Source organism: Podarcis gaigeae, assembly GCF_964106915.1.
Source record: "Podarcis gaigeae genome assembly, chromosome: 2".
NCBI classification, from domain to species: domain Eukaryota; kingdom Metazoa; phylum Chordata; class Lepidosauria; order Squamata; family Lacertidae; genus Podarcis; species Podarcis gaigeae.
The window spans coordinates 7563043-7585909 of NC_139679.1; the positions used below are offsets into that span (position 1 = coordinate 7563043).

The 22867-nt window shown below is 45.1% G+C and overlaps 1 protein-coding gene across 1 annotated transcript; it reads left to right on the forward strand.

The window, feature by feature from the left end:
• Positions 1-15482: 15482 nt before the first annotated feature.
• LOC310835515 (exendin-3-like) lies at positions 15483-21578 on the forward strand. Its single transcript, XM_083720167.1, has 6 exons — positions 15483-15539; positions 16176-16217; positions 16765-16873; positions 18079-18231; positions 19352-19405; positions 20694-21578. The coding sequence occupies exons 3-6, from the start codon at positions 16773-16775 to the stop codon at positions 20701-20703; spliced, it is 318 nt and encodes a 105-aa protein (XP_083576293.1). The 5' UTR covers positions 15483-15539; positions 16176-16217; positions 16765-16772; the 3' UTR covers positions 20704-21578.
• The last annotated feature ends 1289 nt before the right edge of the window (positions 21579-22867 follow it).

Below are 22867 nucleotides of genomic sequence, written 5' to 3' on the forward strand. Positions count from 1 at the left end.
ATCCCGTTTGGAGTGTGCATGCGCAGCGACCGTATGAGCTGCCACGCATGCACACTCCATACAGGATGCCGCACATGCGCAGTCCGTATGAGCTGCCGCTCCCATGCGGCGGCCGTACGGGCTGTCGCTTGCACAGCATCCATACGGGCTGCCACTTGCTCATGTGTGGCATGTGCAGCATGCTGTACAGACTGTGCATGTGCAGCATCCCGTATGGACTGTGCACATGCAGCAGCCTGTATGGATGGTGCATGGGAGCGGTGCCCATACGGACTGCACGCGCACTCAGCCGCTCTACAGCTGGGGAGAGGCAGGGGCCATCTTGTCACACACACCCCGAGTGGCACCCGGGGTGGCCTGCCTCTTCTGCCCCCCACTTCATATGCCCCTGGCGGGGCGCACCATGGGCATCCGGAGTCTGCCTGCTCTTCCCACTCAGCCACCCTACAGCTGGGGGAGAGGCAGTGGGTGGACTGTTTGGGCAGCGTGGAGCCTGCGCATGCCCAAGCCACCACGTCTGTCCCAGGAGAGACACATTGAAGAAGAAGAAGAAGAAGAGTAGTAGTAGTTTGGATTTGATATCCCACCTTTCACTCCCTTTAAGGAGTCTCAAAGCGGCTAGCAATCTCCTTTCCCTTCCTCCCCCACAACAAACACTCTGTGAGGTGAGTGGGGCTGAGAGACTTCAGAGGAGTGTGACTGGCCCAAGGTCACCCAGCAGCTGCATGTGGAGGAGCGGGGAAGCGAACCCGGTTCCCCAGATTACGAGACTACCGCTCTTAACCACTACACCACACTGGCTCTCATTGCATTGCAGGCCTCGAGGTGAGTGGCACCCGGCATTTTGTCACCCCCTCAGTGGTGACACCCGGGGCGGCCTGCACCTATTGCACCCCCCTTCCTCTGCCCCTGTCCATGCAGAGAAAGGAGAACAACGTGCATGAACCTGCATTTTTGGTCATGTCTAATCCCAGCCTTCGCAACAAAGAACAGTCCAAACAATTCTTGTGAGTGATGAAAGGCAAAGGGGGTAAAAATATGTTCCCATCAGGGCAACCTCTCCAAAACTAATACACAATTGTGGCAGCTTAATCCTTTCAGAGACCACACTACTGTGTAGCCTGCACTTGAGTTTCGATAACACAGCTTCTATCACCTCTTTGTGTTGTGTTTACTTTAAAGGGGACCCAAACATCCGCGTTTTGAATGAATCAATTGTGTTAACGTGCAGAGAGTGCTTTTGCCTTTTAATCGCATCACGCTGCCTAATGACATCAAGCTCTGATAAAAATTGTGAAATCGCTGCTTCCTCATGTGTTATTTTCATGGTTCAGGCTAACCTGTTCCCTTCACACCCCTCAGGCAACCTGATATGTGAACAAACACTTATCTCTGATGCTGTTTTTGCCTCATAGCAACAAATATCCAAGACACAAAAAAAGGAAGCCTATGTACGATATTGGAATTGCTTTAATCTAATTTGATTATTGGGCATTAGATGACTTGCACTTCATCTGCTCTATACAATTAAGCAGTATCATACCACTTTAAACAGTTTCTGCCAACCTTGGGAATTGTAGTTTGCTAAGCAGAGCCTAGGACTTGCCGATCAGAAGGTCGGCGGTTCGAATCCTCACGATGGGGTCAGCTCCCGTTGCTCGGTCCCTGCTCCTGCCAACCTAGCAGTTTGAAAGCACGTCAAAGTGCAAGTAGATAAATAGGTCCCACTCTGGCGGGAAGGTAAACGGTGTTTCCGTGCGCTGCTCTGGTTCGCCAGAAGTGGCTTAGTCATCCTGGCCACATGACCCAGAAGCTGTATGCCGGCTCCCTCGGGCAGCAAAGCGAAATGAGTGCCGCAACCCCAGAGTCAGTCACGACTGGACCTAATGGTCAGGGGTCCCTTTACCTTTACCTTTCTAAGGGTGCTGAGACTTGTTAGGAAACCCCTGTTCCTCTCACAGAACAGCAATTCCCAGAGTGGTTTAACCATCAATACCTCTTTCCCAAGAACTCTTGGAACTGAGTACCAGCAAATCATTCTTTGCCAAATCGGGTCCTCCCTTAAAGAGGGCATGTATTGTGGTGAGACCTGGAAAACCGACACCCTGTGTTGTGGGTGGGTATGACTGGTCAGCTACAACACCCGATTCGTAGGTCCCTCAAAGCTGGGTGCAATCTGGCCAATGGGACACAGTCCAAACGGTTCAAGGGACCTATTTATGGCCATGCACGTAACCTAGAGCTTCCTCTTTCGGTGCGGGCATTCGGAACACCCGCCTACCTCTCCCTACTTTTAGGGCTTTGAGCTAGACCTTGCTTTGCCATCGTGTGTTGTCTTTTGTTGGGACAGGGGCATGGCCGGAATTTTCCCCAATTGGCTGATTGGCTGTTGCCATTTGGGTTTCGCCTGCCGCATAGCAAATCGTCAAAACTTGTAAGGTTGCGGATAGCCTCTGGTTCAGGTGATAGGGATGGGAGAACGCTCTCGCCATCCCTATGTGAAGGGTATTCCGTTAAAGGAATGCAGGGGCTCGGTGATGTGGTCAACCCCTAAGAGGGGGTTGTGCCTGTGCCTGAGTCCAGGGGGACATTTGGGTGGCGGAGTTGGCCTGTTCCCGGCTTTCCGCTTATCCAGGTGTTCACCCTTGGCTGACCTATGCTGGAACCCTGGGTCAGCGCTACCTGCATGGCAGGGAGCTAGTCAATGCAACCAGCAAGCCTATGCAACCAGTCACTTTCTGTAATCAATAAAGTTGTGGCCTAAATTCTGCCAAAACCCAAAATTTGAGTCAAGTGTGAATTTATTTAGGGGGGAGGTTTCTGGGTCTGAACACGCAAAAAGACAAAAGCAACAAAACCAGAAAAATCACACTGCTGTAGGCTACCTATCACGTAGCAGAATGAAGTATAGTTGGTACCCACTAAAGAGGTTGTGTTTATGTAATGCAAAAATTGTTAGTTCAGATCATCACCCGCTCTGTTTGGAACAGAATATACCAATTAGTAGTCAACCCTAGATGAGTACTGGCACTTGATATTCAATTTAATTTCATTCTGTATTAATATATCAACTAACTCTAAACACAGAATACATATTTATGCTCTTACTGTTTTATATTAGCATAACATACACCATGTACTGTAACATTTCTGACTATGGACGACAGGGCACAATACACACACCCTTCACCATTCTGGGAAAACCCCTTAATCCCAATTTTATTTCATTTTACGAAAAGAAAAACATACACCAATAAATAAATTTTAGAAAGAGGGCACATGGACACACAAAGCATTAAAAAAAATAAAAACTGAGACTCCTTGAGCTCCATGTTACGCCCCCTTTCTGCCCTCTGCCTGCCCCTCAGAGCTGTAACTGGCTGTACATTTGAAAAAATAATATATACTATTCATTGTATTGAATTGTAGATTTCAACAAAAGTAGCTCATAAAGTTCAATGAAAAAAGTAGAAGACCCTGTTGATTGCCAACACCAGTTACTCAAATCAGTATTGTGCTTGTCCATATAACTGTAAATTGCTGCTTACAGCAGCTACTACTATGCTATAAGATCCACTGTCCTGCGATATCATATATGGTATGTATGGTTGTTGACAGCTTTTATATTAATTTTGCTGTAAAAATTGGTGAGATTACGATATTGTATTTTTTTGCATATTGTATTTTTTTTGCATATTTGTATTTTTTTGCAATATTCCGGAAATCCTTGTCTTAGACTCCGTGAAAGGATTCTGTGGAACTGCAACAACCTTTCGTGTGGATTGTTGGACTCTGTGAACGGACAGGTGGAATAGACATTTTCACATATATGGACCTTATGCATAAACTGATTAGAGAATGAACTGATCCACTGGGTCTTCTACTTTTTTCATTGAACTTTATGAGCTATTTCTGTTGAAATCTACAATTCAATACAATGAATAGTATATATTATTTTTTCAAACGTGCAGCCGGTTACGTCTTGTGTGTTTATTGAATGGTTCATGTAACCAGAGGTTTGTTGTTGTTTTGCCCCTCAGAGCTGGCACATCACACAGGGCTGGACCTCAGCGGCTGCAGCCTCTCCTCCTCCTCCTCCTTGCCCGCTCTCCAGCAGCTGCTACAAGGGAGGAGGCCAGCAGTGGTAGCCATGGAGAGGCAAGAGAACGTTCCCTTGCAGCAACCACCACAGCCGCTGTCACTCAAGACAAGAACCACCTCATCCTCCTCCATGAACTTGGCAGAAGCAGCACCGGCGAGGGAAACTGAGGCATTCCGGGATGAAATCAAAAGCTGGGATGGCTCTTGCAATTCTGGGACTCTCCCTGGATAATTGCCCCACACAAATGATGAGTGTGCCATAAAATGTTCCCAGAATCCTCTGCAACGTGGGAGAATTTCTGTGGCAGGAGTTCCTTGGCGAATTAATTGATTTGGGAAGGATTCTGAAATCCCTGTTCTAAGAAATGAGTCACCTCTGTGTACATAGCAAAATAATGTTTTGCTGGGGAATTCTAGTAAACTTTCCAGTCCAAGGTTTTAACATAAAAGACCTTTTGTATGCGAGGGAAATATAGTAAGACAGACCCAAGCGTTTCCACACATTTTGGGTGGATGGAATATATTTCCAGTCATCGTTTCCTGATGCTTTTGGATATTAGATGGTTTGCCCTCATTAGGGGGGCATATTGGGTGATGATATGTTTCTTCTTCCTGATTATCTTTGTTCCTCAGCTCCCAACATGTGACCTTTGCTGGCAGCAACCAAAAGCTTCGGCCTTCTGCCTACATTAAATTTCACTGTGTTTCTGCCCTCAGGCCTTGCCTGCTGTAAGGCTCCTTTGTTCAACTGGCACATAAAGGCCTGGGAGGTAAATCTAGCTGGGGCTGAACAGGTCTTTCAAGGAGATGTATTAACCTGAGTTGGGGCCAAAAAGAAAAAAACAATCCTTACTGGACATTCCAGCTGAGCCGAGCTGGTTTTTGCAGCAAGCATTACACAACAGTGACGCAGAGTGATTTTAGGGGAATCACAAAGTCCTATCACATACCGCATTGCGGGGTGGGGCAGGGAGCACACAAAATGTTTCATGGGTACACCTTAGCTCTTAAATGAGGACTGATGCAAGACATTTCACCCCATCAGGGAAAGAGGATGAGGAGCACAGAGAAAGGCAGCTGGAGAATGAGTGGACAAAGGATGAAAGATGGGAGGATTCATGCAAGGAGAGACGCATGTGGATGTGCTGTCCGAGGATGAAGGTTGAGGAAGTTTCCCTGAGAATCCATTGCAATGTTCAGATGCATGGTGTTATGTACTGAGGTTCTCACCCTGGGCCAGCAGGGGGATACTGTAGATAGTTTTCACTCAGGTCCACATATGCAAATAAGGGATTGAAAGTGACGTTCAGTGATTGGATAGTTACTGTTGCATTCTAGTGGAGCTCTATATAAGCAGGCTGGCTGAACCCTTCACTTCAGTTCAGTTCTGGCCTGTGAATAAACAAGAGCTGTTTGAAGAATCGCTGCGTCGTCTGATATGTTCACCCACAACTTAACACATAGGGATGGGGAGGAAACAGGAAAGCAAATAAATTCGGGCATCCATTCTTCATGAAGTTAGATAAATGCTGAGACCCTACCTGCCCACAGTCTGTCTCGCCAGAGTGGTGCAGGCTCTAGTTATCTCCCGCTTGGATGACTGTGATGCACTGTACGTGGGGCTACCTTTGAAGGTGACCTGGAAACTACAGGGACAACCCATCCTCTTTCACTGCCTGAGACTAAATAGGAAGGTGCCTTTGCACCACCCCACCTCCAGAAGCCTCGCTTGCTCACAAGATCTCACAGAAATCTCACAAGACCTCAACAGAAGCCACTGCCACTTTTCAGCCGGCAACTTTTTCCACTCAGTCACATCACAGCAAATTCTGCCCTCAAACTCAGGCATTGTCCTTCTAGCTATCTAAGAAAAAGAAGAGGGGCCCCACTCATTTGCTCTCTTAATGGCCCATCACCTTTCCTTTCTTCTCTTAATGGCCCGTCGCCAAGTGATCACCTGAAAGCAGAAAGCTAGCCTGGCCTGTTTAGCTTTTAACGCTTGCTGGAGCCAGGGATTAGAATTGTCTGGCACACACAAACTCATAACAATATATGCATAACGAGTGGGTGTGGGCATGTTTAGAGAAAGTATATACTATATACTATGTGTGTGCGTGCACACGTATTTAGAGTATATATTATATATTCATTGTGTGTGTGTGCATGTACTGTGGAGTGTGTATATATTATATATACACAGTGTGTGTGTCTGTGTATTTAGAGTATATATTATATATTCATTTTTTGTGTGTGTGTGTGTGTGTGTGTGTGTAATTTTCCTGTATAAATAAAAATATAAGGTGTCATCATGCTCTGCCAAGTTCTGTCATCTTTGCTATTGAAAATTATACCTAACACCACACCCACTTAAAACTCCTGCCAAAAATCTTGAGCTCCACACTATGACCAGGCATGGGATTCAGGTTTGCTCTAGTAACAGCCCTGTGTTAATGCTCAAAGGAGCAAGTGGCGTGGCCTGGTACATTTTGGGTACTCCCTGCTCCTCTGTCTTGCTTGCACAGTCCATCTGCATGTCAGGGACTGGGCTCAAGAGGGCGAGAGGGGGGAGGAATGGTGGAAATCACACGCACCCTTCTCCTGACGCTGCAGGAGAAGAGGAACACAGCACTGATTTATATCAGGGGTTTGAGGAGCTTAAGGGAAGTCACAGCTCAGAGATAGGTGAACAGAAGAGTTGGGAAGTGTTAGAAGAAGATATGATAGCCATGTTCAAATATATAAAAGGATGTCACATAGAGGAGGGAGAAAGATTGTTTTCTGCTGCTCCAGAGAAGCGGACACGGAGCAATGGATCCAAACTACAAGAAAGAAGATTCCACCAAAACATTAGGAGCTGTTCGACAGTGGAATTTGCTGCCAAGGAGTGTGGCGGAGTCTCCTTCTTTGGAGGTCTTTAAGCAGAGGCTTGACAACCATATGTCAGGGGTGCTCTGATGGTGTTTCCTGCTTGGCAGGGGGTTGGACTCGATGGCCCTTGTGGTCTCTTCCAACTCTATGATTCTATGATTCTAAGAAGGGGGGAGGAACTGTGGCAGGGCAGCCAGCTGACACGTTGTCACTGGAAAGTATCTCTGATCCCCCTTCTCCCAGAACTCAACGTTCGTTAAGAGGGCCATACCTGCTTTAGATCAAGAATGACAGCTGTCCAAAGCATACTAGAAAACTCCAGGTGTAAGGTTGCCAGATTTTTTTCAATGAATCCAGGGACACTTTTCAACTTCCTACTCAATAGATGGAATTTGGCAGGGGACAAATTTGTAAATCTAGGGACTGTCCCCGGGAAACAGGGACACCTGGTAACCTTATACTGGTGTGTCATAATATGTCATAATATGCAAATAAATGAAACGTTTTAAAACCTCTGAGGATGTGAAAGCACTTAGCTCTAGAGGAAGCTGCCTGCTGCATCTCTGCATGATTTACTCTTCAGGCTTTCCAATCTACCTCATCTGAGCATGGAGCCTTCTGCAGATGCGACAGAGAGACAAACGACACATGACATTGAATGCATCACTTGGAGCTGCATGAATCATCATTAAACTGTAAATAGCAGATGCCGCGGGGCTGTGACTGATCGAGATTGGGACCACAGCGCACTGGGAAGGGGAATTAACCCTTTCCTCCCTTATCAAAGCCCCAACAACTCTACCACCACAAAAGCCTAGGCATAGGACGGCAGCTTCCACTGGGGCCAACACCAGCTTTCTTCCTCCCACTAATTATCAGCTTCCTTGGGAGAGATGGATTTTCACAGGAAAACTATTCAATCTGTGTCATTTCCCTGCTGCCATGATACCACCCCTCTGGCTCATATCACTCCATGGCTGCAATTTGCTTTTTAGAATAAAGACAGGCATGTGCCAATGTATTTTTCTTCTATATTCTCTTTTTCCACCTCCGTACAGAGGTCTGCTCTGTGTTATGGCTGTACTGTGGAGACACCTTGTGGAGAAAGAATAATATTTTTCCTTAGCACACCTACAGCATGAAAGCGATTTGGATGGTTGCTTTGTTTTGTTTTAATGCTTTGTAAAATCTGCCTTTGAAGGGATGATTCTCCCTTCTCTTCTATTTGTTATAATAGTATTTCTCTCTCTCTCTCTCTCTCTCTCACACACACACACACACACACACACACAGAGAGAGAGAGAGAGAGAGAGAGAGAGAGAGAGAGAGAGAGAGATTCAAATTACTTTTTTATCAAATTTAAATACTGCCCTATATCCAGGAGTCTCAGGGCAGTTCACAGAATAAAATCAAGATATAAAACCACAAAATACACAATAACAATGGAAACAACAACCCAATCACCCTCCAAAAAAACCCCACATTTTAAAAGGGCATAGGATGTAAATCAGATCAACCAAAGGCCTGGTTAAAAAGGAACGTTTTTGCCTGGTGCCTAAAGAGTATAGTGAGGGTGCCAGGTGAACTTCCCTGGGAGAGCATTCCACAGATGGGGAGCCACTGCAGAGAAGGCCCTGTTCTTGTGTTGCTACCCTCCACACCTCTCAAGGAGGAGGCACACGAAGGAGGGCCTCAGAAGATGATCTCAGGGTCCGGGGAGGTTCATCTGGAAAGAGGCAGTCCTGGAGGTATTGTGGTCCTGAACTGTTTAAAGCTTTATAGGTCAAAACCAGCACTTTGAATTGGGCCCAGAAACTAATTGGTAGCCAGTGCAGTTGGGCCAGGATCAGTGTAATATGCTCAAACTGTCTTGCCCCGGTGAACAACCTGGCTGCTGAATTCTGCACCAGCTGAAGTTTCTGAACCGCCTTCAGAGGCAGCCCTACGTATTTGCATGAATGTTCAGGAACAATGCTCAAAAGCTGAACTTCTTCCACACCAACCCTTATTGCGTCCTCAAAGGAAGAAGAAGAAAAAGGAAGAACCAGCAACAACAGTTTAACTCTGGTGAATGGGACAAATGTAGTGCAATCCCACACATTGATCTTGCATTTTTCGACCATCAGTATATGGGAAAAGAAATCGCATTCAAAAATATGAAAAGTCAAAGGAAATTTCAGTAATTTCCCTAAAATGACCATCTTGGCAGATGTATTTCCCCCAGCATAATAGATTCTCATATATTAATCTCACTGGCATGTGCCTTTTTTTGTAAACTTTTAAATTTTATTTCATTTTATAATGTATATAAAACAGGGAGAACAGACAAAAATTAGAAGACGAAAAACAAAATTATAAAATAGGCACATAGAATGAGTAGTTGCCCATGAGTTAAAACAACAAAGTCCAAGTATGGAATATCAATATTATCAGATCATAAATTCTCGTTCCAGGCTTGTGACGAGGGCTGTCTGAAAATGATGGTTCTGCTGTATGGAATGCCAAAACATATAAAAAGTGTCAGGAGGGTCTAGTCCTTGCCAAAATCTCAAATGCAGAGTAATTTTCTCCATTATAGCTATATTCCACAGTAAGTGTAAAATCTAGGACTGTTTTCCATTGAGCTGCAATTACTATTCGTGCTGCCAAGGTCATATATAAGGCCAATTCTTTTGACAATATCAGATGCCTCTTACTGCACATTTTACCCTAATATTTGCATTTTTGTACACATGACTTGGCTGGAGAACTGTACTGCAAAATTCAGATAAGTGCAAATTTCAAAACAGTTGTCTTTCAGTTCACATAGTGTTTCGTATGGTAGGTAGATTTGCTTTAAAATGCAAACCGAATGTAATTTTTCACCCATCCCTACAACTGGCGGGCTGGTTCGTCCTGTCCCCAAACAGCAGCTCTTACTTGAGAGTAAGGAAGAGAGCTTTATTGAGTCAAATAATAGTAAAGGCCCAGCAACAAGCACTGGGTACACAAGCCAGGATTCCAAGGTAAGCAGGAAAGGCAAGCAAAGCAGAACTGAACAGAGGCAATGAAGATGTCCCAACAAGTTGTCATACTCCTCTCTCTATGCTTTCAGAGGTGAAGTGACATGAGCTAACTGACAGAACTCTCACACCTTAAGGGACAGGTGCACATTCAAATGTGTGTTCCACCTGAGTGGGTGCCTCTGATTCCACCTACCGAGGTGGCATTCTTGTTCCTCTGACTCCAGCTCTTCCACCTCCTCCTCCTCCTCCTGCACAAGCCCTCCCACTGGCTGGTCAAAGTCCTCCCCTCTCCCCAATGAGGTTCTGCACTCGACAGCAGGGGCAATGGAGACAACTTCCCCCTCTCTGGCATCTGAGAGCCAGTGTGGTGTAGTGGTTAAGAGCGGTAGTCTCGTAATCCTGGGTAACCGGGTTCGCGTCTCCGCTCCTCCACATGCAGCTGCTGGGTGACCTTGGGCCAGTCACACTTCCTTGAAGTCTCTCAGCCCCACTCACCTCACAGAGTGTTTGTTGTGGGGGAGGAAGGGAAAGGAGAATGTTAGCCGCTTTGAGACTCCTTAAAGGGAGTGAAAGGCGGGATATCAAATCCAAACTCTTCTTCTTCTTCTTCTACCAAGCTTCCAGCCCCCCCCCCCCTGCTTCTTCTCCTACAGTGTCATCCTCTTCCATCTGGGGCCACCAAATCAGGCCAGATTCTGGCAGAGTCAAGAGGTCCGTGACAGAAAAGCATGTGCTCTACTACTGAGCTACAGCCATTTCCCTAAGACTTATTTACATTCAGAATTTCTGGATGCAATCTGAATTCAAATCCTGCTTGGCAAAAAGAAAGAATGAATGTATGGAGCCCAAAATCACAATGCTTCGAAATTTGCTTTGATTGCTCCTTAATCTCCAAGGGTTACCCATGTTTCCAAAAGGGGTGTTGGTTAACTTTCATTTTTCTGAGCTACACATGTATGTCAAAAATCAGTTCTGACCCATGAATGTACGTCAACATGTCTTTGCCACATACCTAGTCAGTACATTCCTAATACCTGCAAGGACCCAGAATCAAGGCATCATGTTACACCAGAGCACGTTCAACCTTATTTGGCAGCATTAATAAACAGAGAAGCTTAATCATTCCTAAAAGATCAACACAGTCGAAAGCCCAGTTCACCAAAGGTAGTGCTAATGAACCTGTTATCCAAGTTATTTGCAATGGAAAGCCTCTTCTCATCCCACACCAGATGCCCAATTAGCAGGGGTTTCTTGTACCCCACCTGGAAAGTGGTATTTTGAAAAGGGTATTAAAATAAACTCAGCGCTAGAGAGAAAAGTCTAATTACTTGGCGAGAATGGAAGCATGTCTAGCATGAAAAGTGCAGGCTGCAAATGTCAGGGGAGTTCAGAAGCAGAACGGCTGTCTCTGGGCTAGGACCGAAGGTGGCAACACTCAGGATGCAATGCCCAGGAGCAGAGCAGAGAACAACAGGTAAATTGCCACCTTGTGATAATTAATGGCAACACAAGACCTTTTTTAAACAAACAAACAAAAAAGCTCGTGACCCGCTCTTCCCTCATTTCCCCTTGCTATGAGCTCTGGGTTCTCAACAGCATTAACTCTGGACACCGCCTTTCTTTGTTCACTGTTCTTATGGCCTACCTTCCATAACCAACATGGACCACTTCTTCACTTACCTTCTTTCTTTTTTTGTATAATTTTTATTAAGTTTTTCTGTTTTACATTTTAGAATATTTATTTAAACAACCTTAACATATCAATGTTATGGTGACAGCAGCCACGAAATTAAAAGACTCCTGCTTCTTGGGAGAAGGGCAATGACAGGCCTAGACAGCATCTTGAGAAGTAGAGACATCACCTTGCCAACAAAGGTTCGTATAGTTAAAGCTATGGTTTTCCCAGTAGTGATGTATGGAAGTGAGAGCTGGACCATAAAGAAGGCTGATCGCCGAAGAATTGATGCTTTTGAATTATGGTGCTGGAGGAGACTCTTGAGAGTCCCATGGACTGCAAGAAGATCAAACCTCTCCATACTGAAGGAAATCAACCCTGAGTGCTCACTGGAAGGACAGATTGTGAAGCTGAGGCTCCAGTACTTTGGCCACCTCATGAGAAGAGAAGACTCCCTGGAGAAGACCCTGATGTTGGGAAAGATGGAGGGCACAAGGAGAAGGGGGCGACAGAGGACGAGATGGTTGGATAGTGTTTTCGAGGTTACCAGCATGAGTTTGACCAAACTGCGGGAGGCAGTGGAGGACAGAGGTGCCTGGCGTTCTCTGGTCCATGGGGTCACGAAGAGTCGGACACGACTAAACAACAACAACAACAACATATCAATGACTTCCCTTCTTCTCTTTCCATGGTTCATTTTGCATATCATAAATCCCTGCATATTTTACATAAACTAAACCATTCAGTATTCCATTGTTACATCCATCAAAACCTATTTACACTGTTGAATTTATCTGAATGCTGCCAATGTTTTCAAGTATACACAATTTCCCCCCATATATTGAATAAACATTTTCCAGTCTTCTTTAAACATATGCTCTTCTTGTTCTCTTATTCTACATGTTAGGCCTGCAAGCTGCGCATATTCCATCAGTTTAAGTTGCCATTCTTCTTTAGTTGGGACTTCACTTGTTTTCCATTTGGGGGCTAACAAAACACGGGCTGCAGTAGTGGCATACATAAATAAGCCTTTTTTGACACCTGGGAATTTCCATCTGAATTATCCCCAACAAAAAGGATTCTGTGTTGTTTTTTGGAAAAGTAATTTTAAACATTTTTTTCAATTCATTATAAATTATTTCCCAATACTCTTTTACCAAGTCCACCACATATGATAGAACGTACCCTCAGCCTCATTGCATCTCCAGCTTCACTTATCTTCTTAATCTTCAAGGATGGCCCAAAACATTTTGCTGCCTAAGGCAGAGCAGCAAATGGATCCCCACCACCACCTCCACTCCACACACATAAATCAAGGTGCATATATTACCCAAGACTAGCCAGGCAACTAGCCTACAAGGGTTATCCTACACCAGGGGTCAGAAAACCTTTTCAGCAGGGGGCCAGTCCACTGTCCCTCAGACCTTGTGGGGGGCCAGACTATATTTTGAAGAAAAAAAAGATGAATGAATTCCTATGCCCCACAAATAACCCAGAGATGGATTTTAAATAAAAGCATACATTCTACTCATGTAAAAACATGCTGATTCCTGGACCGTCCACAGGCCAGACTGAGAAGATGATTGGGCTGGATCCGGCCCCTGGGCCTTAGTTTGCCTACCCCTCTCATACACTTACCGTTCCTTGGTGGTAACATAACCATGTGCGCCCATTGCTGACATCAGCCACTTGAGGTGATCACCTTACTCTGCCCAATGTTATGGCTGGACCTGCACATAGCACAGGTCCATACCACATAACACGAAGCTGAAGCAACTCCATTTGTACATATTCCCTGTTATTTTCTAAGTGGGCTAGGGAAAGCTTCCATTATTGGTTTGCAGTCATACCTTGCTTTAGAGAGAAAGGCACTGGGGGTGGCATCCTCCCTGTGGCATCCATGTCAGGATGGGACCAGGCAATGACGTTGAGAGAACTCCAGGCTGGGGGCAGTAACCCTGCAGGTGGTGAACGTTGTCTCTCCGTGTCTTCTTTTCTGTTCCGTTCTTTCACTGTCCTTCTTGTTGCTTGTGTTTTGTTGGAAGAGAAACCTGTCTCTGAAGGAATATGCACTTACCTCTCTCACTTTCCAGTATGTGTGATAGACTGAGATTCAGACTCGGAGGCTTGAGGAATCCCAGCCTGCACAGGAGTCCCCGCCTCCAGAACCAGCTGAGCCAGGGCTGGGGCTTGAGCCTGAAGGGTACTCACCTGTGCTGGATCCTCAGGTGCAGGCGTCAGCTGAGTCTGCTCTGGCTCCTGAGGTGATGGAGGACCCATTGCCTGCAGGTGCTCCACTCTCAGCCCCGTCAGGGGAAGCTGAGGTTGCCTCTGGGTCCGGTAACCCTCCAGCCTCTCCTGAGCTGCAGAGGTTCAGGGCAGAGAGGCAGAGAGAACTAAGTTCCCGCAGGAGGAGTGCTCGTCTCCAGGCCAGGAGAGGCGCGTCACCTGTGGACCGGGGCCGCCCTATGCCTTGGGGCAGATAAAAGCCAGCCAGCCAGCCCCAGTCCCAAGTTGTGGGAGCAACATTGCTGGTAGCCTGTTCCTGCCTGCACCCTGTCCTGCTCTTCTGCCAGAGTTCCTGACCTCACCCGACTCCCTGCCTTGGACCCAGCTTCAGCTTTAACAGACTACCTCCATACCGCACACTTGACCTCAGACTGGACTCGGACCTTGCCGCATGATTAACCCTCAGGACCAGCACAGTATGTGTGTGTGGTGGGAAGGGGAAGGGGAAGGGGAAGGGGAAGGGGAAGAGGAGACAGATCACGGGCAACTGGTAACTAGAGTAGCCTAAAGCACTTCCAAGACTGAACTGACCACTCTTTGAAATTAGTTGATTGATCAAATATAAGTTTCATGCTGATAATACATGGACAGCATCTTTTCCAGAGCATACAAAAGACACTGTCATTGGAAAGTACCTTTGACTGAAAGAATCTTCAAGTTACAGTAACAGGAACCAAGATTCCTATGGTAACTTCAAGCCTAACACATTTATTGTAGGTAAACTCTGTAGACGAGAGCCCATTTCATCCGTCGGGTATTGCATAAATCTTTGTTGTCAAGGGGTATATGCAGTTTGGTAGAGAGCGTGGGGGGAGTTTATGGACAGTGGGGCCCAAAACTCACAAAATGCAAAGGATACCCGTAAGCCTATCACATCTCTGTATAAATTTCAAATGAATACAAACCAAGACACTCCTTCCCAACCAGTTGCCGCTAAGATAATTTCCCTTGCTTTGCTATTTTAGCACCTGAAGAAGGGCAATTACCTTCTGTGGTGGAAACGATGCTCCAATCTAGACTGAGTCCAAATGTAGTCACTTTGAATTTGCTAATGAATTCTCCCTTATCACCTTCATACTGGAACCTTAGATGTTAGCAGCAGAATCCTGAGAGACAGAAATGTCTCCCCAATAGCCTCTGAATGTTGCAAATTGGTGTTGTGATGTGTGTTCTTTTATCTCTCTTTCCCTCTTCTTGTTGTTTTGGAAGAGAAAGGTGTTTGGAACATCACTCCTTCAGGCTCACACAGGATGACAATGAGACACACACACACACTCCTCCAGTAAGGAAGAAGTGTGCTGTTGACTTGATCTACCTGAGCATTGTGGAGAAAACCTTGCTGAAGGCACTGCTAAGGAGTCCTGCAATGGTCACATCTTCTCTATGGACCCACTTAAAAATAGAAAAGGAAAGAAAGATCCGGTAATGATTCATAACTGGCCCATCCAACCAAAATCATGAACACCAATGACCTACCTGTCATCTTCTAGCATTCCACTAACAAGCTTAAAAACCCTGGTAAGGAATAGCATTAAGCCACAAACTCAGCTCCCAAAGAGAAAGGACTCGGGATTTAAAGAGAATCTTGCGTCTTTCGGAAGGTAAGCGATATTCTCTTCAGCAGCACCATTAAGTATAAGACTTCATCTATAGCACTTTAAATGAGACATTAATGACAAAGGGGTAGAAAGCCTCTATTACATTCAAAGTAGTGGGGGGAAAGGCAGATATCGGGTTTTCTAAGCTAAGGCATGAAGGAATGTGATTGCTTTCAGTTTATCCAAAGTGAGACATCATCCTAGGTGCAAACAGCCATTCTTTTAAAGGAAATAGATTGGGGAAAGCAAGGCATTTCTGAAATGCCATTGTATGGTTGCCACTTTGGCTGGGAATAGCTTGCAAAAGCACGCATCAATAAGTTCCACTAAAATGAAAAAGGCACACATGCAAATAACAAACTCACTAAGCACTGAAATGAACGCTGTGGTCTTAAGCGAGCTTAGCTGCAAGTAAGGCTGGAGGAACAAGTGAACAGCTTTTAAGAGCACTGAAGGTAGAACGACAGAGCCACAATTTACACAGTGTACACATGCATTTTCTCATTATGCTTACTTGCTGGATTTGTTAGACTCCTTTCCAAAGAGATTGAGGCAATATGCAGCACCTCATATTGTAAAACATGTTTTTGAAAACTCCCCCCCTTTTTTATTATAAAAAAACCTATTTTCTCCAATCAGGTTTCTGAAGAATTACAAAAACTTGTGAACAAAGGCAATAAGGTGAGTCTCTGCACAGCATGGACAATGATGCCCCTCTCTCTCTCTCTCTCTCTCTCTCTCTCTCTCTCTCTCTCTCTCTCCACTTTCATTATCTAGAGAGGAAGGACTCCTCTGTCTCCATGAGTTTGGGATTGCTATGTCAGCCTCATTTGACTGAACAGCATGAAATCAACTTCGCATCAGCTTCTTTAGCTTAGCTGGTGTGTGCCAACTGCAAGTTCAAACGGTCAAAATCAGAAGGCTGTGGCCAAATAAGTTCTATTTAGAGCAGACCCATTGAAATTTATAGACTTAAGTTAGTCACATATGCTAAATAAATAAATAAATAAATATGAAAAAATAATAATTCCTATCAATCTACTACTCTGAGTATGGCTAACATTAAATGCAGCATAGAGTCATGATTTGGATGTTTATAAACTCATTTTAAGAGTCATCCTTTCCTTTGAAATACATCAATATGTCATCTCCTAAACTGGAAGGTAAATGTAACTTTTAACAACAATGATCCAATTTCTGGTTCATTTATTTGCTTGTTTTGGTGCAGAAGACCTGATGAAGAACACACAGTGGCTTTACCTTTGTGGGCTGGTTGTTGCAGCTTTTCTTCCCGTTAGCTGGCAAATGGTCCTGAAAGATTCGACCGATGAGTCCAGGTAAGAAACATTAAAGAATGATTGACAGAATGGAGTTGAATCACAGGGACACAGATACTTGATGTATCCTTGTGGAAATCTTCAGAATATATTTTCAGCACTGTCACACTGACTCCTAGAAATTTGAACCCTTTCCCCAATCCTGTAATGGAGGAAATAGGACGGTCAGTTTAAGAAAATATGAGGAGATTAACTGGCAACCTCTGTCCACACCCCAGGTAAAGCAGAATTTTGGAATGTATGCCAGCTGAAGTATCTATTACTACATATTATATACCGTATTTTTTTGTGTATAAGACTAGGTTTTTCCCCTAAAAAATAATGTCAAAAATTAGGGGGCATCTTATACACAATAGTGTCTCCCTCCATTTTCTTAAATCTGAGTCCCCAAAAATAGGGGGTGTCTTATACATGGGAGCATCTTATAGACGGGAAAATACGGTATATATAAACTGCGTTTACTTAAAGCACAAGAAGATGATACAAATTGGTGCCCTTTGTAATCTGCATGGGAGCCTTATTTGTGGAAATAAGTTCAGGGTATGCATATGAAGGTCAAGTTCATGCCCCAGTCTGAACCCATGCAGCTTATGCACATTCAGTTTAAATTGTGTGCAGACTGTTCTGCAGACTCAAATGTAACATGCCTAGATTGTGGATGCACAATCCTTACAAACAGCAGAGTCATGCAAACTGGCCAACACAGGTACTGTTTGTAGGTAGGTATATCAGGTGTGTTCACAAGACCTACTGGTCATGAATAAGTTGGGGTGGGGCCAGCAGGCATGACTATTACCACCCCAAAAATATGTGTTCTCTTGTCACGTGACGTCTGCCGTGCAGGGCTTGTGGTGGCCAGTGTTTTAAAAAACATGATGGGTGTTACTCAGAGTGGACCTCTTGAAATTAAATGACCTAACTTAGTCCTGTTCATTAATTTCAGTAGCTTTTACTCTGTGTAAAATTTAATTTTTTGATAAGGTGTGATGTGCTATGAAGATACTCTTACTATGGTTAAAAGCAGGCATAGGCAAACTTGGCTCTCCAGATGTTTTGGGACTATAACTCCCATCATCCCTAACCACGGGCCCTGTTAGCTAGGGATGATGGGAGTTGTAGTCCCTAGATATCTGGAGGGCCGAGTTTGCCTATGCCTGGTTAAAAAAAGGATGTATAATTCTGTCTATTCTTGATTTCGGATACAGGTGGCAGTCTTATGAAACAGAAAGTGGCCATAGCTTTACATCTAATGTCAAAAGACATTCTGAAGGCACCTTTACCAGTGATTTTACTCAATATTTGGACAAAATGAAGGCCAAGGATTTTGTACACTGGCTCATCAATGCCAAACAGTACAGGTATGTGGTAGACTGCAGATCAGTTTTCCATTCAGAGTAAAGACAACAGGGCCAGCAGAAAGACAAAGAAGAATCAAAACCAAATTGATTCCTGTATAACTATAAAAATACTTTCTTATGCAAGAGCAGGCAGACACAAGACAGTTCTTTGCTTTCTGCAGTAGATCAGCATAGGTTTCAAAGTCCCAGTTGTTTGACAACAGCAAAACAGTGATTATAGTTTCTTGTTTAAAGGTTTTATTCTGCTTTATTATGTTTTGTGCTTTTAAATTATGCCCTGCTTTGGGATTAGAGAATAGTGAAAAGTAGATAGGAAATGTTTTGTTTTTTTAAAGAAAACACAACTTATAATTGAATAAGCAAAAGCTTGCAACCATGATTAGAAGAGAAGTTGATTTTTCAACTTCAGTATGGTAACACTCCAGAATCAAATAAATGAGGGCATTCTTAATCCTAAACCCATTTATTAAACCCTACTCTTCATTGATTGGGCCTCAATTTAGCAAAATTGAATTAAATAATCTACTGGTTGAAATGTAAAAGGTTCATTGTTGTTGTTATTATTACTATTAATATCCTTGTCAATACTACTACAGCTTGATTGATAATTATTCCCAATTCAGGAACAATCAGCAATCGGGTGATTTATCTAGCTGGTCTAATTACGGTAAAATAGCTGCAGGAAAGTCAGGCTTTAGATCAGGGGTAGGGAACTTTTGTTGCCGGACTACAACTCCCACCATCCCATGCTTGCTGGGACTGATGGGAGTTGTAGTTCAGCAACATCTGGATGGTCAAAGGTTATTTCCACCTACTTTGGGATGTTTGGTTATTTGGGATTGGTTTGGCTCTGTTAGGCTCCAGTCCTATGCAACAGGGGTGGAGAACACACAGTCCTTCAGATGTTATAGGATTTCAACTCCACGTTTAGTACCAGCCAGTATGGCCAATGGTCAAGGATTATGGGAGTTGTAGTCCAGTTACATCTGGAGAGCCAAAGTTTCCCTGTGTCTTACCTAGGAACAGTTCCTATTGAATTCAGAGTTCTTTCTAAGTAGACATGCACAGGATTACACTGTTACCGTTGTTTTCATAACTGTTGCCTTATTCCTATTCACAGCTATAAAAAGAGGTTCATCAAGGAAAGTTACCCACCTGGCTTTCTCTCATTCAGGTAAGTCTTACTGCATTTGAAAAGACTCACATCCTCAAGACAGATAAACTTCAAGGGTTCTGACTTTCCCTATTTCTGGAAAGCGAAGGAAGAGCCAGTGCCATGCACTAGAAGTGATCACCTTTGACTGATTCAGATCCTTATGTAATAGTAAATACTTCCCTGTCTGCATGTCTGGAAAAATCATACACTATGAAATACAGCCATACCTTGGTTGACGAACGCCTTAGCAGTCAATCGTTTTGGGTCCCGAACGCTGCAAACGCAGAAGTGCGTGTTCCGGTTTGCAAACGTTCTTTTAGAAGCTGAATGTCCGGCAGGGCTTCCACAGCTTCCGATTGGCTGCAGGAAGCTTCTGCAGCCAACTGGAAGCCGTGCCTTGGAAGTTGAACCAACTACCGGAACATATTCCATTCAGCTTCCAAGGTACAACTCTACAAGTGATTTTACCAGTCACACAGATGCCACTTCAAACAGTAAGCCCACAGCTCACACACATTTAATTCATGCACATTCAGCTTTGCATGCATGGCAAAAAAAATTAAAGGGATCATGGTTCCAGGAAAAATGACAGTCCCACCCACCCTTGAACCCAGTGTGTTTTGGCTTTAGACGTGATCCCCAGAACATAACCCCTGTTTAAATTGCAGTGTTACTGTATTGGATTGCATGAGTTCATTAAATAATCTTAGGACAGTCACTGTCTTTCCACCCAGCCTACCTCATAGGGCTGTTCTTACTTGAGCTTCTTACAGAAAATAGGAGAGAGTGTATTTTTCGCTCTATAAGACACACCAGACCATAAGACACACCTAGTTTTTGGAAGAGGAAAACAAGAAAAAAAATATTCTGAATCCCAGAAGCCAGGACAGCCAGCAGGATTGCAGTGCAGCGATCCTGCTGGCTGTCCCGGCTTATGGGATAGCCGCACTCAGCCTCTCCCGGGCAGGGGGAGCCTTCATCCCTAAGGCTCCCCCAAGAGCCGCACTCCCTTTAAAAGCCCCGAAGAGCCCCACACACACACACAATCCATGTGGCTCTTTAAAGGGAGTGCTGAGCAGAGCCTCTCGCCTGCATTCGCTCCATAAGACACACACACATTTCCCCTTATTTTTTAGGAGTGGAAAAGTGCATCTTATGAGTGAAAAATAGGGAACATAATAGTTCAAAACTATTTTTCTGAAGGCGGGAGGTGTGCAGCCCCCACCCATAATTGGCTCAGGCCCCTAAATTCCTTCTGACCTGAACTCAGTTCATCTCCTTATTCCATGATCTATCACTTTTACAGATATGCGTAAAAGGAAAACTCAAAATATAAGAATCCCAAGTTCCCCTGCTTTGATGTCCAGCTTCAGCCGACACTGGAGTCTTTTGCTTGACATGGTCTTACCATCATTCTTTAGCTCTTCATTGTTTCCAAGTTGGTGAGCTACAGGCACTTATGAAACTTGCCGCTAAAGCTGCCTGCACTAAATAATGTCACATTAAAAGTGGTTTCTTCCAGCCTCTATCTTTTGATTTCCCCTGTGTTCCTTGGAGGTGTTTGATGTTAAAGGCGGGATTTATGGGTCAAAACGCACCAATGTAAAGGTTCTGTTTTTAATAAGATGTGGATTCTAAACAGTCTGGCCTCTAATAGTTCCAACAGTCTACAACTCCAGGTTAAAGGAATACAGCAGCAGCATAATTGCTGATGAAAGATTTAAATGATTGCTAGCTACTCATCGCCTAGGACACCCAAGCCATGCTCCATCAAAATGGGAAGCTGTGCAGGTGTGCTGGTCCCGGAAGGTTACCGTGCGGCAAGGTCCGAGTCCAGTCCGAGGTCGAGGGTGTGGTATGGGGCTGTCCATCAAGGCTGAAGCGGGGTCCAAGGCAAGGAGTCGGGTGAGGTCAGGAACTCTGGCAGAAGAGCAGGACAGGGTGCCAGCAGGAACAGGTTACCAGCAATGATGCTTCCACAACCTGGGACTGGGCTGGCTGGCTTTTATCTCCTCTGAGGCATAGGGCAGCCCTGGTCCATAGGTGACTCGCCTCTCCTGGCCTGGAGGCAAGCACTCCTCCTGCGAGAACTTAGTTCCCTCCGCCTCTCTGCCCTGAGCCTCTGCAGCTCAGGAGAGGCAGGAGGATTACTGGACCCAGAGGCAACCTCAGCTTCCTCTGACGGGGCTGAGAGTGGAGCACCTGCAGGCAATGGGTCCTCGATCACCTCCAGAGCCGGAGCAGATTCAGCTGATGTCTGCTCCAGGTTCAAAACCCAGCCTTCAGGTTCAAAACCCAGCCCCGGCTCAGCTGGTCCTGGAGGCGAGGACTCCTGTGCAGGCTGGGATTCCTCAGGTTCAGCCTCTGAATCTGATTCCCAGGCCATCACAGCAGGCACAGAACCTCAGCTCTGCTTCCCTATTGTACTTTGCATGTTGATAGCAGCATCTGGGCTTGAGGAGGCATGTGGACCTCACCTGTCCTGAGACTAATCCAGCTGAGGAATCACACACCTCCTTCCAGATCCAACCAGCCCCACCTGGCCAGTTAGTGAGCTGGGCTGTGTGCCTTTGCCTGTCCCAGCTTCCTAGAGCGTTCCTCCCACTCCTCCCTATGCCTTGGCGCCTGCTGTGTTTGTGGAGATGGGAACACCTTCAGCTCTGGTAATGGGTCCTGCTTCTCTGGTGCCTGTGCACTGATCCCCTCGCCATCCTCTGACACCCTGTGAGTACTTTCTATGCCCCCAACCTCTTCCTCCTCCATCCGCAGCTTGTTCTAATATGTACCAGTGGAGATGGCAGTGCTGAATCGGTAGCTCGTGTCCTTCTGTCTTGCACTCTTTATAAAGATTTGAAGAGTGAGGTTATCACCCCTCCATTGCAGGTCGCCCAACCACTGTTACAGTGTCCTTTCTCTTGGCAGATCAAGATGAGCAGGTGACAGCAAAGGTTGCAAGGTTTTTAGTCGGGGCAATTAGAATAAGCTCCACTATTTGACTATTGATCCAAACCCCCAAAATGTATTTTATATAATTGACTTTTTACCTTTAACCTCTGTATACTGCATTTTGTTTGTTTTATTGCTATGGCTGGTGGCTGATGCAAATAAAGATTCATTCATTCATGTGTACCAGTTGTTGCTACACCCAGCAGCGGGATCCGTTTCCTCCTCCGCATTGTCCTGGCAGCTCATGACACGAATTTTCATATTGTCCCCATCTTCCTCACTGCTGAATTGTACAAGGAATAACATTGAGACAAGGGAGGTGGGAACCAGCAGGCTGCGAGTGCCACACTTGGTCTGGCTATAGATAAGACGGCAGAGAAGTGGGGGGGGGTGGCAGAGAGCAGACTGCATTTGGTGGGGCACAGCCCCACTCACCTGTATGGACTATCTTCCAACACTGCATGCTTCTTCATGTATAAAGGCTTCCCCAGGGGACATAAGGCCTCTTTCTTGTGCTGGGTTTCCACCCTGGGA